Genomic DNA, 16,853 nt, shown 5'->3' on the forward strand with positions numbered 1-16,853 from the left:
CCAGGTTTTGGGGGTAACTGGGACTACATCTCATTTTCTTCTTCATGCCTGATTATTCACACCAAGTTAAAAATATTGCCTTTACTGTTTTATAGATTCAGAAATATTTAGAGCATTGTCCAATGACATGGGTCCAGACATGGAACCTACCCCAGCAACTCTGAGAAATGGGCATTCAATGATCTCAGCTTTTTTTTTTTTTTTTCCTCAGAACAAAGAAAATGACTCCATAAGATGGCTATGAGAATAAATAAAATAATGCGTGTCAGATATTCTGAGGGCATATAGCAAGCCTCCAGAGGAATGGTTGGGGTTTTTAAAAATTATTTTTATGAATGGCCATGGTAGCTAAAATTGCAAAGCAAATATATCTAACTGCCTTTGCTGTTTTATTTTTCCCCTTAGCACTTACCACTCTCTAATACACTATATGATACATGTGTTTTTGTTTACTGTCTATCCCACTCCATTACATAAAATCTTTGAGCTTTGACAGTGGGTTAAGGATCCGGCGTGAGCTGTGGTGTAGGTCACAGATGTGGCTCGGATCCGTGTTGCTGTGGCTGTGGTATAGGCCAGCAGCTACAGCTGCAATTTGACCCCTAGCCTGGGAACCTCCATATGCTGCAGGAGCGGCCATAAAAAGACAAAAAAAAAAAAAAAAAAAAAAAAAGCTTTGAGTCTATTTTTCATCTCTTGGTGCCTGGCAGGTATGTAGGGTCTCCATATTTCCTGAAATGAGAGTGAAAAGAGGGGGCCTGAAATCATTGCCCCCACAGTACCTTTGAGCTTTCCCCTCACCCTTCTCAAGGTGCCTAGGCACTATGGACGCCTCTCTCCCTACAGGCTGGCATTCTGTGCTCTAATTTTCTTTTTTTCCCCTCCTCTCCCTCCCGCAGGATGCCTTTGTGGAGCTGTATGGGCCCAGCATGCGGCCTCTATTTGATTTCTCCTGGCTGTCTCTGAAGGCGCTGCTCAGTCTGGCCCTGGTGGGAGCTTGCATCACCCTGGGTGCCTATCTGGGCCATAAGTGAAGTCCACGGGCCTGCCACAAACAAATATGCAAAAGGTTCACTAAAGCAGTAGAAATGATAATGCAGTGTCAATGACGTACCATGCAAAGAAGCTGTGGTCTCTTAAACACACACAAAAAAACCAACGAAAAAACAGATTTCAGGCTCAATGTCGAATCAGCTACTTACTGCCAAAGGGAAATACAATTTATTTTTTACATTATTAAGAAAAATAAGATTTATTTATTTAAGACAGCCCCGTCGAACCTCCTGTTTTTGGAACTCTACCACTAATTATCAAGCCACCCCTACCACCACCACCTCTTACAGCTCCGCCTGAATCTCCTGTGCCTATAAACACGGATTTCTGTTCCATGTTGTTGGCTAGACTGACTCACCATCTGAAAAGCAAACAAACTGACAAAGGACTAGACTGTTCCAGAAGCCAGGTTTCTGGCTGCTGGAGGTTAGGAAGAAAGTATTCACTTTCTTTGCCTTTTTTTTTTTTTTTTTTTTTTTTTTTTTGTTCTGAAGGCTGTGATATCAATAGAGGGAAGGTGCTTGGAGGGGACACTCTTCTTCCCCAAGAAGAACAGGAGTTTTGCATATGGTACACACCCGGCTGGAAGAAACAAATCCAGAACTTCAGATGGACTTGGTATTTGCCAAGATTTCCACCCCGAAGGACAGTGATGAGAAAAATGCCCTTAAACCATAGAAAAGTATTTTTTTAAGCTACCAATTGTGCCCAGAAGCATTTTAGCAATTTATACAATATCAACCAGTACCTTAAGCCCTGATGTGTATATTCATATATTTTGGATACGCTCCCCCTCCAATTACTGGCTCTCTCTCCGTATGAAACAGAATCCTCTGGAATGCGAGGAAGTGAACGTTTCGGTGACTTCTTCGGCATCAGAAAGCATCAGGCCGCCACAAGTGCCTGCTTTTCTGCAAGAGGCTGCGGTCAGGGGTTCTACCTGGCCCCGGCTCAGAGGCGTCATCCTGGGACTGAGCCTGGGCACACGCTGTCCTGCACCAGGGGTATGAAACGGAGCAGTGTGGTCTATGAACGTCCAGAAGCTGAGGGAGCTCAGAATTGTGCCGGCAGGAAAGAAGGCAGGAGGCCCGGGGCTGCTTCTCCCGCCCCAGGGTTAGGCCCCTTTCCGCCTGGAGCGTGAACCTGGGAGCTAAGGCTCTTAAGACTTTTATCACTGTGGAGAGAAGGAAAAGGAAAAGCAGGCACTGCCCCTTTCCTCGCAGAGGTAGGCGGGGAAGCTGAGGATGCCGGATGCCCACGCCCACGGGAAACACGTGCGGTCCCTGAGCACTGTGGCCGGTGTGCCTGCGCATTGGCTGTGCAGCCACCAGCCAGCCTGTCTGTGCGGCCACCAGCCAGCCTGTCTGTGCAGCTTAAAGCAAGATTTTAAATGCTTCGGGAAGGTCATAAATCCTAAAGGAAGCGTTGAAATGACGTGTCATGGATTAACTGACCTATGTCTGTGGAATTTCGGTAAAACATTATCTTGTCATTGTAGTTTGGTCTCATTTGAAAAACCTGACAGAGGGGGGAAAAGTTCCAGGTATGGAATGTGGGGATTATCTGTACATCCTGGGGCGTTAACAAAGAAAAAAGGAAAAAACAAAAAACAAACAGAGGTGAAAAACGCCATAGAGCAGAGAGGTAGCAAAAGAAGTGAAATCTCCAGCTTATAAACGAGGAAATAGTTTTTCAAGTTTAGAATCAGCCTTGACACACGCATGGAATAACTGTGGCATTATTGCATTATATACCATTTATCCGTATTAACTTTGGAATGTACTATGTTCAATGTTTAATGCTGTGGTTGATATTTCGAAAGCTGCTTTAAAAAAAAAAAAAAGATACATGCATCTCAGCATCTTTTAAAAAAATTATATTTAGTTATGGCCTCTACACTATTTGTAGATCATTTTTCCACTTGAGAATTTTGTCTCTTAATTCTTTAAAAGCATTTCTGAGGAGATGAGATAAGCCCTGGGTCTCAGCTACCTGAGAAACCCTGGAACATGCAGGCCACTGAGCCACTTTGCTTCAACCAAGTTATGTCCACTTCCATGTCAACAGAATTGTTTATTGTGAGGGACGTACCTGTTACCCCTTGACCTTGTTCCTGAGGTTTACTTGTCCTAGGCCAAATCAGAATTGAACTCACATTATTTAGGATTGCATACATATTTGGTTAAACCCATGAGGTTCATTCAGTTGGAAATCCAGATGGGAAATGACCAGGGAATTAAATTCTGGCTACAACGGTTTGAGCTTTAGAGAGATGGTTTGCGTGGCCTGTCTCCACGTAGACCTGTCTAGAGCCCTCCCACCTTCCTTCCAGAGGGCCCTTCTCCGTGGTCATCCTCACATTCTTCCCGAAATGCAGTGGCACTTACACCCCCACACGGAGAAAGCAGGAAACCCCATGGTATGAAGCCAGACCTCCCTGGCGGGCCTCAGGGAACAGGACGCTCAGACTTTGAATGATTCTAATTTTGAAGCAAAAGGTTATTTTATGAAAGGTTTACATTGTCAAAAGTGATGAATATGGAATATCAAATCCTGTGCTGCTATCCTGCCAAGATCATTCTGACGGAGTCGGTCTGCAGTACACTCCAGTGATGAGCCCCTTCAAGCTGCTTAGTAGTAACCATAAAGAACACAATTTTAATATAAAACCTGTTTGTCTTTTGTTGTCGTTGTTTTTCAAACTTGGATTCACAAAGTATTCTAAAAATGTATATATAAAAAAGGTCACGGGGGGCTAATTGCTGGCTGGTTTCCTTTCGTTGCTGGCTTATGATACCTGGTTTTCAGGATAAATGTTCCCAGCCGCCTGCCCCCCAGAACTGTACAGTATTGTGGCTGCACTCTCTCTAAGGGTAGTTGAAGTTGCATTTTTCTTGTTGTTAAAAACATGTTAGAAGCAATGAATGTATATAAAAGCCCCAACTAGTCTGTTTTTCTCCTCCCTTTTCTTGGCATTGTCTCAGTTATTTTGCCGTTGGACAGCATTCCTATTTTGTGTGACAGGATTCGCCCCTGAATTACCATCGGCGTAGTGCATGTGTTGACCCAGGTCAGGGTTCAGTAGAACATGTTTCCAGATGGAGGTCAAGGGCTCTAGAAAAAAGCCACAAGGAGAAAAGCACTCCAGAACCTCCTTGGTCCTCCCGAGCCCTCACTGCACAAAGCAGTTCAAAAGAGAGAGCAAAATGACAGCTCACCATCTTCTGCAGCAAACAGCTCATCTCAGATTTTACGGTGGCTGAAACGTCTGGAGGTTTAAGATTTGGATTAAAGTCACATTTCAAATTAAGGAAGCACCTCGCTGTAGTTCAAGCCCCAAACCAACATCCTCTGCCCCAGGCCACTTATCTCTGCATAGTCAGACATGACCTCCCATTTAGATGTGACTTTGATTTCATTAGTAAATATTTATGCTTACCATCTAAAGACCTGGTGCTGGCCCAGTGTGGGAAATTAGGAAGTGGTTATAAATCAAGAAGAGTTTGAATAATCAGGATTAAACTTAAATAAGTAGGACAGTCCCAACATGCATCTGGCTTTTTCTGCATCGAGGATCTATGGAATGAATAGAATTGAAAATTGTCTGTATTGTCGTTAAACTTATGCTAAAATGATGAATTTATACATGTGAACCTAAATTCTAATTTCCATTGTACTTGTAAGGCAGCAGCTGTTTTTTCACTTCCTTATCACCTATAGTTAGTAATGTATACCTCCTCTATCAGAAAAAAAAAAAAAAAAAAAAACAGGAAGGGCTTGAAATATAAGCCATTTGAAGGAAATTAAGGAGTCGGTAGAAATCCTATTCTCATCTTATTCTGTGATGTCTTTTGCAGCCCAGACAAATGTGGTTACACACTTTTTAAGAAATAACAATTCTACTTTGTCAGGCTTATGAAGGTTCCAGTCAGGTCTTTATTGCTACTCAATTTGAATCTTCCCAGAGACTTTTTAAAAAAATTATTATGGGACAAAGGACATTTGTTGCAGGGGCGGGAGAGAGGAAGGATTTTCAAGTGAGCAAAGCATTCCTAAGATTGGATCAGGGTATGGAGGCTTTCAGAATATGAGATGGAAGCAAGTGGGAACTTCACTAGGATCAATGCGATGCCTCGTGAAGGCACTTATGCAACAAACAAGAAACACTTTTAAGTTCTGTGGTATATTTAGCTTCTAGAGACAACAGAACTCAGAGTCCAGTTCTGCATGGCAATGCAGATGGACCAAAACTCTTAAACATCTGCCATCAATGGTATTAATTTCAAGCCTGGATATGTCTAATGGTTTAAACAATACATTTGCAACTTCACCCAAGAGAATAGTTAATGAAAACCTTCTGGTTGGTAGGGACATCTACTTCTAAATATTTGTTATGCACAATTCGGGGTGAGGGTGGGTGGGACTGGATTGAGTAAACAATAAAAGTTCCTTATCCTTACCCAAAGAATCGTTCTAGTCCATGTCTGTGCTCATAGGACAGGCTGTAGACAACCATGAAATAAGCATCCCACAGGGCACAAACATCACCAGATAGAGTATGAAGGGTATTGCCCCAATTCATCATGGCTACCCCAGAAAAATAGCTGAAAGCCAATATATATCCTATTGATGACAAGGTTGTTTTGGGTCCCAAGGTAAGCTCAACAGACAAAAACACTTGTGGAAGATGGAAAGGCTTAATCAAAAGATCCTAGGATTGTTCCTGAATATGACTATTGTGTACCAGTAATACCATATCCCTAAACCTTTTAGGGACTCTGCTGTGGGCCTTCCAGCCAGCTCACTTCATTAAGTTTTTGCCTCCAGGGTAGCATTTGAAGGAGTGATAGCCTATCAAATTTCTTTGGAGGAAGCTTTGGTGATTGTGTTTTTTTATACTATCTTAAGTTTTCAAGCAACTTTTGCTTTTGTTTTGAGTTAGTGTGATTATTTTTGTTTTCAATAAAAATAAGTGTATAAAAAGTGGTTTTGTATTGAAAGCTTTTGTTATCGAGATGTTCACATTTCTCCCTTCCCGGGGCTGTTTTAAGATTGACAGGAGTTTCCATTGTGGCTCAGCAGTAAGGAACCTGATTAGTATTCATGAGGACCCAAGTTCTATCACTGGCCTCACTCAGTGGATTAAGGATTCAGCATTGCTGTGAGCTGCGGTTGCAGCCCTAGAAAATACAAAAAAAAAAAAAAAAAAAAAAGATTGACACTTACGGGGTGGGGTGGGGTGGGGTGGGGGGGTGGCTGATATCCTGCAACATTGTACACACACACACATATGATAAGTGTACTTTGGACAGTTAAGATAAAGTAAGTCTCTGGTTGGCCAGCATTAAATATAATGGCATTTTCTTTGTGTTGTTGGAAAAAGTCACATTGCCCTTCAGATCTCCTTGTCTGTCCAGTTAATATTGTGAAGAAAAATAAAGTACAGTGTGAGATACCGGTTGTACCCTGGGATTGTTTGTGATGTAGTGATATGATTTTGCCCTGTCATTCATCATCATTAAACAAGACTTTAAAAGACCTTCTTAACAAGCGCCAACAAAGACACCAGGAACTTGACCGTTACAAAGCCCTGAGGAACCAGACCATGGGATTGCCTGACGGTGAAACCACTTTGGAAGGAGGTTTTGTGTCTTGGTTATTGACCCTCCGGGTTTGGTCCAAGATGGACCAGCCTTGAGTTCTACTCCTGGAGAAAGCTATTGTTGCTGAGGGGTGTGCTTCCCATACCAGGCGGGGATCCCAACTTTTGCATTCTGTAAGAAGCAACACTGTATAAAAAGGGAAAAAATGGAAGTTCCCATTTGGCACAGTGGTAATGAACCCAACTAGGATCCATGAGGACTCGGGTTTAATGCCTGGCCTCACTCAGTGGGTTAAGGATCTAGTGTTGCTGTGATCTGTGTTGTGGGTCGCAGATGCAGCTCAGATCCTGCTATGCTGTGGCTGTGGTATAGGCTGCTTTGACCCCTAACCTGGGAACTTCCATATGTGGTGGGTGTGACCCTAAAAAGATGAAAGGGAGTGGGCAGAATCAAGCTAAAAGAGCGGTTTTGAAGTGAGCATTTTAAGATAACCAAAGCAGTCACTTGTTTTGGAGCATAAAAACCCTAGGTTGCAAGGCACCTGTTTCCCTCTTACACCCTAGGTAGGCATCAACCCTCCAAAGCTCTTCCCTTCCAGTCAATTAAAAGGATTGTGAAAGCAGCATCCAGCTGTTGTGCATCTGCTGGCTGCCAGCCCTGTGCATATCACACTACCGGTTCTTACTACCTTGGAAGGTAGGTATTGGATTCTCCTATTTTAAAGGTGAAAACTGAGACTCATAGAAGTTAAACAATAGGCCCAAGTCCTCAGACCTCATAAATTGCAGAGGCAGGATCTGAGCTGTGGTCTGGCTGGCTCCCAAGCCCTTGCTTCTCTTCTCAATTAGTGGTCTGCAAACAGCTGCATTTGGAGCCTTGGGACACAGCCTTTGCAAGGAGTAGGCAGTTTTGGGTGTTTAAGGGAATCCACGTTCTTAACACCCAGGGGTGCTCTGTCCTAAACTGATCTCCTTGAGAACACCCCTGAGGTCAGGTCATTTCTCATCTCCCACCTTCCCTTTCACAGTTGTCTGCCACATCTCACAAAAAAAGAGGTGCACACAGGGCCCCCTCCCCCACCCTGGAATCTTGCTGTGAGGCACTTCACTCTGCGCTGGGCTGCCTCCCACAGGCTTTGCCACCAATCTTCCAGCTTCATGTCAGTGAAGCCAAGTTGGTAGCTTGAAACTGGCCATGGTGGAAGTATTTACACCATGGAAATGAGCACAAGCTACAAAGTAGAGCTCCCCCACAACTTCTTTCTTTTTCTTTTATCTTTTTTTTCCAGAAAGCCAATTTACCTGCACACTCTTGGGTATTGTCCTGGTGTATTAAAACCCTTGAGTGGACAAAAGGTATGGTTTGAAATCCTTGGGTTATATGAGATTCTAATGCCAGGGAGGTGAATCCTTTTGCAAATCATGTTTCTAATTTCCTGCTTTCGACAAAGTTACAGGAACAAACTCCTAGTTAAGACAGCTGGCAGATATGCTTTTGTTTTGTTTTAATGTGATTTCTGATCATAACTCAGAAATAACAGAACTATAACAAAACCTTTTCTACTCTTGTACTTGGTATGTGGACAGCGCTCCTCAAAGCTCACATCCATAAAAACAAAGAATAGGCTCGATGGTGAACCCTAGATCTTTCTAGTTTAATAGGTAATTTCTATTGACAGATACAGGTCCTTCTTGGTGGGGGTGAGAGGGAATGATAAACCAGCCCCATTCATCTTATTAACAGTTGTATTTCCAATAAAATTAAAACTTTGAATTTAATAATTATCAAAATGTGTAATATATTTGTACATTTTAATCAATTGAATAATAATAATAATTGTAATAATTACTCAACCTGGAAACAAAAAAGTAAAGCCTTATGGCCACAAAAATCCATAGACTTACTTTTGTTGTAGGAATTCATTAGAGGTTAACAAATTTTAAACTTTCAATTGTAAGAAATATCATATGAGGATAAAATGGAGGGTAGAGATGAGAATTTGAGGGAAGAAAAGGAACAATACAAAATTTCTTGGTGTCAAAAAATAACTTGTTCCTGTTTTTTTCATGTATATATGATGCTGAGTATCAGATTTTTATGGTATTTAAATTCCACTGTATAATTAAAAAGGTAATGTAACAAAGTTATTTTACAATGTCATGTGCTAAAATAACTTCTCAAACTTGTTATTAGTGTGTGTCAAAATTCTACTTCAGGAGCTCCTGCTGTGGCATAGCGGGTCAAGGATCCAGAGTTGTCACTGCTGTGGTGTAGACTGCAGCTGGGGCTGAAATTCAGTCCCTGGCCCAGGAACTTCCATATGCTAGCAGTGCTAACAGAAAAAAAAATCTACTTCAAGCTGGCCTCAATTTTGGGATCCTCTCTTGGAAGAGATACCTAGAGAAAAAAGAAATGGGGCCACAATCAAAGGACACCCAAAGTCTGACTGAAGATACATTTTAAGCTAGCTGAGTGAGGAACCCTAACTTTGCAGAATTTTTTTTTTTTTTTTTTTTTTTTTTTTGGTCTTTTCTAGAGCCTCACCCAGGGCATATGGAAGTTCCCAGGCTAAGGGTCCAATCAGAGCTGCAGCCGCCGGCCTACGCCCAAGCCACAGCAATGCCAGATCCGAGCTGCATCTTCGACCTACACCACAGCTCATGGCAATGCTGGATCCTTAACCCACTGAGCAAGGCCAGGGATTGAACCCGCAACCTCATGGTTCCTCGTTGGATTCGCCAACCACTGAGCCACGACGGGAACTCCTCAGAATTTCTTAATCCCATTAAATCCATCTGGAAATTACTCAAGCATTTTATCAAGAAACATAATTACCTCAGAGAAGGAATTATAAATTATATGATACAAAAAAGGTCTGCCACAGACAGTTTTGGGACAGTTTCTTTCTCATAAAATTCACAAGACATGGAAATAAAATCCTTCGCAACTATTTCTATTTAAATGTTAAAAGTTAAATGCCAACTTGAGCATGTGCAAGTGTAGTATGTGCCTTACAAAATCTTTTGATGGCACATCAGCAACTTGTTGGAAGACCCTTGCCCTGTCTGCCTTTCTAGGCACACTCCCCTGGACTTTACTGGAAGCTCCAAGGTGGGTGGGGGGAGGGGCAGAGGATACACGCTCTACCTCCATAACCCAGCAGAGCTTTGTATTGAAATGCATCTTTCTGTCAGCACCTAGGAAGCAGGTAATTGGGTAATAATTGTAATAATTACTAATTCTAGGAACAAAAATAAGTAAATAAATAAAAATAAAGCCTTAGGATCACAAAAATTCAATTAAATACACATGCTTACTTTTGTCATAGACAAGTGGGAGAGGCTAATCAATTATACATATATATATTTTTGGGTCACTTCATGGCATATGGAGTAATCTGGCCAGGGATCAGATCCAAGCCACAGTTGTGACCTACACATCAACTGTGGCAACATTGGATCCTTTAACCCAACGTGCCAGGCTGGGGATTGAATCTGCATCCTAGCGCACTGCAGAGATGCTGCCAATCCCATTGTACCACAGCAGGAACTTCTTAACTCCTTCCTTTTGTTATGAATTTATGTTTTAAAATTCCTTCATTTTGGGAGTTCCCTGGTGGCTCAGCAGGTAAAGGATCCAGCGTTGTCGCTACTGTGGCTTGGGTTGCTGCTGTGGGACAGGTTCAATCCCTGGCCCAGGAACTTCCTCATGCCGTGGACACAGCCAAAAACAAACAAACAAAAAACCCTTTATTTTTGTTTCTTTCTCATTAAAAAAAACCCACAAAGCCGAGGCTCATTGCCTATCTTATTCTGCTTGTCATTTGTCGGTATGTCTTTGGTTCTATGTTCTTGTATCATCCTTAATCAATGCTACTGAAACATCTGAGCCCACATCCTTAAGGAAAGGCAATCCCCAAAGCAATCAGGCCGGTTCTTTCCTTCTTTCCTTTCTCACCCACTAGAGAACTCGCTCTGACTTGGCCTTAAATACAGACTATTTTTAGGGTCTCCTATAGTTCCTCCATGGACCCAGGGTGAGAATCCCAGAGAAACTGTCTCTGAATCTCAGAGATTTTGCTCTGAAGGGCTTGAGATTTTCCCCTACTTGAAAGCTGACAGGTCAGCCTGCCACCATTTCATGGATGCTAGTTAAGAACATGAAATTCCTGGGTCAGAGATGAAGGACAGATTATCACTCACAGACATTGCAGTAGCCAGAGTATCAGCATTTTTGAGCCAGATCCCCAAACCTAATTCCCACCAAGCAACATAAAAAGGACCAGAAGACATCTGCATGCACAGTGGGCAGCAATACAGGAGGGGAACTCTGAGTTTAGGAAACTTGAATCTTTCGTGATGCACCATCAGCACACCTCCCCTTTGCTCTAGAAGAAGACATCATGTCTGTCCTCCAAGGCTATCAGCAAATCTGTGCTTCACTCCACAGAGACACCTGACCTCTGCCCACCAAACATCATTGGAAAGGAAGTCTGGAAGAGAGCAGTCAGTGCTTTGCATGCAGCATGAGCAGAAATGTGAGAGACCTACAGCGAATTGTCACCCAGCAGTGACACAAGACAAGTCCACCCCTGTGGCAGGTCAGGCCCTAAGCACAAAGACAGCAAAATATAACCCTGTAGGCTTTACCCCTACAAGGCGAATATTCTAGCCACAATTCTCAAACCCCATGTAACAACATTTCTTTAAAAGGATTACAGCAAATATGATCATGGTTCCTTAGCTAAGAGTTGACACAGTGCTGCTGAGCCTCAAAGAAAACCCTTACTTTTCAGCAGCCCACTGTCTATGAGCAACTGGATATTTACTATCATCTCAACACATCCACCAAATCTAATTAATACTCTACTCTCCTTTTCTATCAGTGGTATTACTTCCTGTTTTCCAGTTGAAACACTGTAACCAAACCAGATGGGGTCTGCTCACCTGCAGCAAAGCAAAGCTAGCTTACCGAGGCGAGGTTGTGGGGAAGGAAAGCACAGGATTTATGTGCAGGGCGTCAGACAAGGAGTATGAGCGGCTCATGTTCAAAAGACCCAAATTTCCCAATGGCTTTCCAAGAAAGGGCTTTTAAAGGCAACACTTGGAGTTCCCATCATGGCACAGTGGTTAACGAATCCGACTAGGAACCACGAGATTGTGGGTTCGATCCCTGGCCTCACTCAGCGGGTTAAGGATCCAGCATTGCCATGAGCTGTGGTCTAGGTCGCAGATGCGGCTCAGATCCCGCGTTGCCGTGGCTCTGAAGTAGGCCGGCAGCTACAGCTCCGATTAGACCCCTTGCCTGGGAACCTGCATATGCTGTGGGTGTGGCCCTAGAAAAGACAAAAAAGAAAAAAAAAAAAAAGGCAACACTTGAGGTTGCAGGAGTGAGGAAACAAGTGGTGTTTCAGGAATCTCAATTATCAGCCTTCTGGTTCTGGCCAGCCTGGGGTCTACATGCTTGTGCTCAGCATATAGTTGCCATCTTCCACCTGGGGTGGGGGAGGGGAGTTGGGGGTGGAGGTGGGTTGTCTTGGTTCCTACAGAACCACTCAAATATGTGTCAGATTGTTATATATAACCCTTGAGAAAGAACTAGGACTCTGTTTTATCACTGAACTCTTGTTTCTTGACTGTTTTTCCTTTATTCCTGCATTTCCTCGTTTCCCTAATTAGTAACTGCTTGAGTCTGAGCTTTGGAATTCAAGACAAGCCTAGAAGACTAAAGTCTTTTTCTACAGTAAGAAATGGGGAGACACTGAGGGTCACAAAAGTAAGGGAGGGCCCCACAGGGTCCTGCTGAGATTCATTCTCCCCTTTTCTTTGATATTCCTCAATCCTGAGGAGAACAGGGGAGGGACAAGAAAGGGAATAAAGTTTGGATAAAGAGGTTCATCATAAACTCGGCAGGGGAACTTGGTTTTGGGGGGCTCAACTTCAACACCTTGGTCCCATCACTCCCACTCAGTGCCCTTTGACAGGCTGATGAATGGATCCAGTGATCCAACAAACATTTGTTGAGCTCCACTCCGGAGGACAGATGTGGGACAGAGCTCTAGGCTTTAGGAATTATTAAGATCCAGTCCTTAGCCTCAGGAACTCTCATTCTAGTGTCTTGCCTCTTTGTTTTCTTTTTAAAAAATATTTACCAAGTCCCATGGAATACGCTCCTTGTTTTCTGGAGTCGTCTTACATCAATCAGGCTAACTTGCTATTTACATCACTAAATGTTGTCTTTCAAATTGGGTTGTTTAAGGGCAGGTTCCAAGAGACAAAAACCATAAACATCTCTTTCTTTTTAACCAATCTTTGGAACTTTCTGTCTGAAACAATTGGCTTAGATGCTATGTAGCTATGGATTTTTCTCTGCACTCTCTCTCTGTTTTTCCAAAGTTTTGAGCCTCCTTCATCTCAGAGCCCAGCAAGCAGGCAAAAGTAGAAGCTGCAAAGACTGTGAGGAGACTTCAACAGCAAGTGTAACTAGGGTGGCTTTGATTTTCTTTCCCAAGGGGAAAATCATCTCCCGTGTCCATGTGGAGGTCCCAGCCGAGGAACAAAAGAAAGAAAAGGAGGAATAAAATATTTATAGGAAAATTATTTCTCACAAGCAAGCATTTGTTCTAAAAGCTTTTAGAAATATAATTATTTTTCTCTTTCTTGGGTTTTTCTGTTTTTAATATGAAACACTTTTGAGCCCTCTGGTTGGGTTTCCAGGAAGCAATAATCCATTTTGCCTTGGGTGGAGTTTAGGAAAGAAACTAGTTTTCAGACGTGAAAATGTTTCCATTGAGATTGCCACAGATTTCCTTGCTGCTTCTTTAATATTCTTGCATAATAAGGGCCCAATCCCCCAGGGCAGTGTGGACCAGCTTTCCCCAGCCCTCTGCTCCAAGAGTCTCTGTCCTATTTTAGACACAGCTGGATTCCTAGCCTCATTTACCCTCACCTACAAGTCTTATCCAAGGGGGAATCCCCTGGACCAGCACCATCCAATAGAAATAAAATATGAGTGCTGGCTTCAGCAGCACATGTACTCAAACTGTAAATTAGCGTGGCCCCTGCGCAAGGATGACATGCACATTCATGAAGCATTCATGAATATTTCTGATCAATGGATTAAGAAGATGTGCTACATATATACAATGGGATACTACTCAGCCATAAAAAAGAACGACATAATGCCATTCACTGCAACATGGATGCAACTAGAGATTATCATACTAAATAAATAAATAAATAAAAGGGAGTTCCCATCGTGGTGCAGTGGAAACGAATCCAACTAGGAACCATGAGCTTATAGGGTTCGATCCCTGGCCTCGCTCAGTGGGTTAGGGATCTGGCGTTGCCATGGGCTGTGGTGTAGGTGGCAGATGCGGCTTGGATCTGGTGTTGCTGAGGCTGTGGTGTAGGCTGGCAACTGCAGCTCCGATTAGACCCCTAGCCTGGGAACCTCCATATGCCATGAGTGCGGGCCCAAAAAGCCAAAAAAAAAAAAAAAAAGAGAGAGATTATCATACTAACTGAAGAAAGTCAAAAAGATGATATCACTTATATGTGGAATCTAAAATATGGCAGAAATGGACCTATCTACAAAACAGAAACAGACTCAAACATAGAGAACAGACTTGTGGTTACCAAAGGGGAGGAGGGAGAATGTGGGATGGACTGGGAGTTTGGGGTTAGTAGATGCAAACTATTACATTTAGAATGGATAAACAGGAGTTCTTGTCGTGGCTCAGTGGTTAACGAATCCGACTAGGAACCATGAGGTTGTGGGTTTGATCCCTGGCCTCGTTCAGCAGGTTAAGGATCCGGCATTGCTGTGAGCTTTGTGGCTCAGATCCCATGTTGCTGTGGCTGTGGTGTAGGCTGGCAGCTGTAGCTCCAATTTGACCCCTAGCACTGGGAACCTCCCTATGCCTCAGGTGTGGCCCTAAAAGTAAAGACCAAGGCAGGTTGTTCCTGTCCTTTTTTATACAAAGTCTTTGATATCAATATGGAATTGACAGTTGGAGCACATTTTAATTCAAATGAGCCAGATTTCAACTGCTCAATAGCCACAAAGGGCTGGTGGCTACCATGTTAGATGGCACTGTGTTGGACTCCGCGTCCTGATGTTTTACCAATCACACACTAACAATATGCCTGTAAAATGCCTTCCTCTGCCTAGCCCCCCACACCTTCTTGACTCTAATTAAGTTGGGAAGGTTGGAAAGCATCTTTTTCTCCAACTCCCTAAATGCTTCTTTTCCAAACTTATCTAAAAGGGCTCTTACTTTGGAAATACTTGCCTTTAGTTCAGAGGGGAAACTAGCTTGTGGTGTGTCCAATGAAAGTACTGTAAGCCCTAATAGCTGGCTTCAAATGCTTGCTATCAGATCTGGGTTCAAATTCCAGCTTGCTAAAAGTATGGGCTTGGGTAAAGCCTTCCACTTCTTTGAATCTTAGGTTTCTCATCAGCTCAATAGAACTGTACCATTTGTCCGGCCGTGTCCTGCCAGCCTCCTGGGTAGTGGCGTGAAGATCAAAACGGTGAACATGAAGGGGCTGTATGCCACACAAAATAGAAAATAACATTATTTATTATTCCAAACCAGTAAAAGCTGTGCAGCCACAGAAAATAATAACCCACAATATTTACAAAGACAGTTAGGATTTATATTAGGAAACAGAATCAAAGAAGCAAGGTCCTATAATTACCCACAATGTCAACAATTTTCTTAATTATTTCCAAACCTTGACTTCTCATTTTATTTACAGAGAAAGCGAGAGAATGATAAATGATCCCCACGATAATAATCAGCATGGTCCTTGGAGCGAGGTACAAATCATGAGACTCGTCTTGATAATGCCTAGCTATAAACTTAGTAACGATCTTGACAATGACACTGCAGAGAACATTGCACGTGGACCTTATTTTCAAAGACCAACAATCTGAGATGTCTCTGGAGAGTTCCTGCAATATCTCTACCCCATAACCACCTGGATACTTCTTTGCCCTGATAGCTTTTAGATTAGTAACATCAGCTTCTAACATTCCCTATGACACCACTTAAAACTTACCTTCTTATTGTTTTCTTTAAAATCAGATCCCCCGTGCTGGGGATTAGGGAAATATGTTGTCTTCATTCTCTCCCAAGTGTTACTTAAAAACAAAATTCCAATTTTGGACTTTTCCCACTTGCCTTCACTGATTACTTCCTTTATGTTCCACCCCATGGTACCACGACTAATTCAAGTTCAAGCTGAATTTAGTTATTATTTCATTACACTCACTTCCTATTCGTGGGAGGCCATGTACATGCACTTCCCAAAGAGAGAAGCCAAAAGGCGTTTTGAGCTTCACATTGTTGTCACTCTGATCCAGTCACATGTGACCAAATCTGTCTGTGTCCTGAAGCATAGAGCCCATTCTCACTCTGGAATCCCCACCCACCAGTTGCGCAGTGTGTGGAAATCAACAAAGATGGACCCAGTGAGAAAAAGCAAAGACTATTTATTTGGAGCTTGCTATACACGGCAAGGGAGTCAGTCAGTGTCACTTGCATTTGGCAGAGACTCAAACGCAGGCAGAGGTGGGGCAAGCTTAACAGTGGAGAAAAGGAAGGCTCTGAGCGCCCTTTCTGGAGGCTATTGACAGAGGGAAACCATAGGGGGTCAATGGAAGTGAGGTGTGCTCTATGACTGGCTGGGGTGCCGGCCTGGCTTTCTCAGCTGGGTCCTAAGTTGGATGTGAAGGCAAAAATCAAGCAAGCTATTAGTCACTAATCAAATCCTGGCCATTGAGGCTGATGGTTTCAGAGGGTATTGCTTCCGGAATGTTACTGGAGATAGAAGTCTGACTTCTGACAGTCTGATCTGTAGCATGCAGGCTGCCTTCCTGGGCCGGTGACTGTGGATTGCGAGTTGCAGCTGTATTTTTAATCTATGGTCTGGTCCTTGTCTGTTTGTATATTTGTTCTCTCAGGTGCAAAACAAAGCCAGTGAGGATGGCAGGAAGAGATCAGCAGGAAAGAGCAGGAAGTTGTCAGATGAAGTCACCGCGGCGTTATGCAACACCTTGGCAGCCACCCAGCCACTTGTTAATGACGTCCTCTGAGTCCTTCTCACCTCCTTCACAGTTGCATAGCCTGGTGACATTTTTCATCTCCACTGTCACATTTTCTGAGTGAGTGCCTTAAGTGCACCTGCAGTC

At 43.1% G+C, this 16,853-nt stretch overlaps 1 protein-coding gene across 2 annotated transcripts in view; it reads left to right on the top strand.

Annotated features, from left to right (window-relative positions):
* Positions 1 to 4,848, top strand: part of BCL2 (BCL2, apoptosis regulator) — a 180,812-nt gene extending 175,964 nt beyond the window's left edge. Inside the window, exon 2 of one of the 2 annotated variants that reach the window (XR_002346028.1) lies at positions 900 to 971. Coding sequence is in view for 1 of the 2 variants with exons in the window: in XM_021099593.1 (XP_020955252.1) it covers positions 900 to 1,034 (135 nt within the window). In the remaining variant the exon portion in view is untranslated. Of the gene's footprint in view, positions 1 to 899 lie in introns of both variants that reach the window. The other variant, XM_021099593.1, reaches the window with a different exon arrangement.

The sequence above is a fragment of the Sus scrofa genome, chromosome 1 (genome assembly GCF_000003025.6).
Source record: "Sus scrofa isolate TJ Tabasco breed Duroc chromosome 1, Sscrofa11.1, whole genome shotgun sequence".
In the NCBI taxonomy this organism is placed as follows: domain Eukaryota; kingdom Metazoa; phylum Chordata; class Mammalia; order Artiodactyla; family Suidae; genus Sus; species Sus scrofa.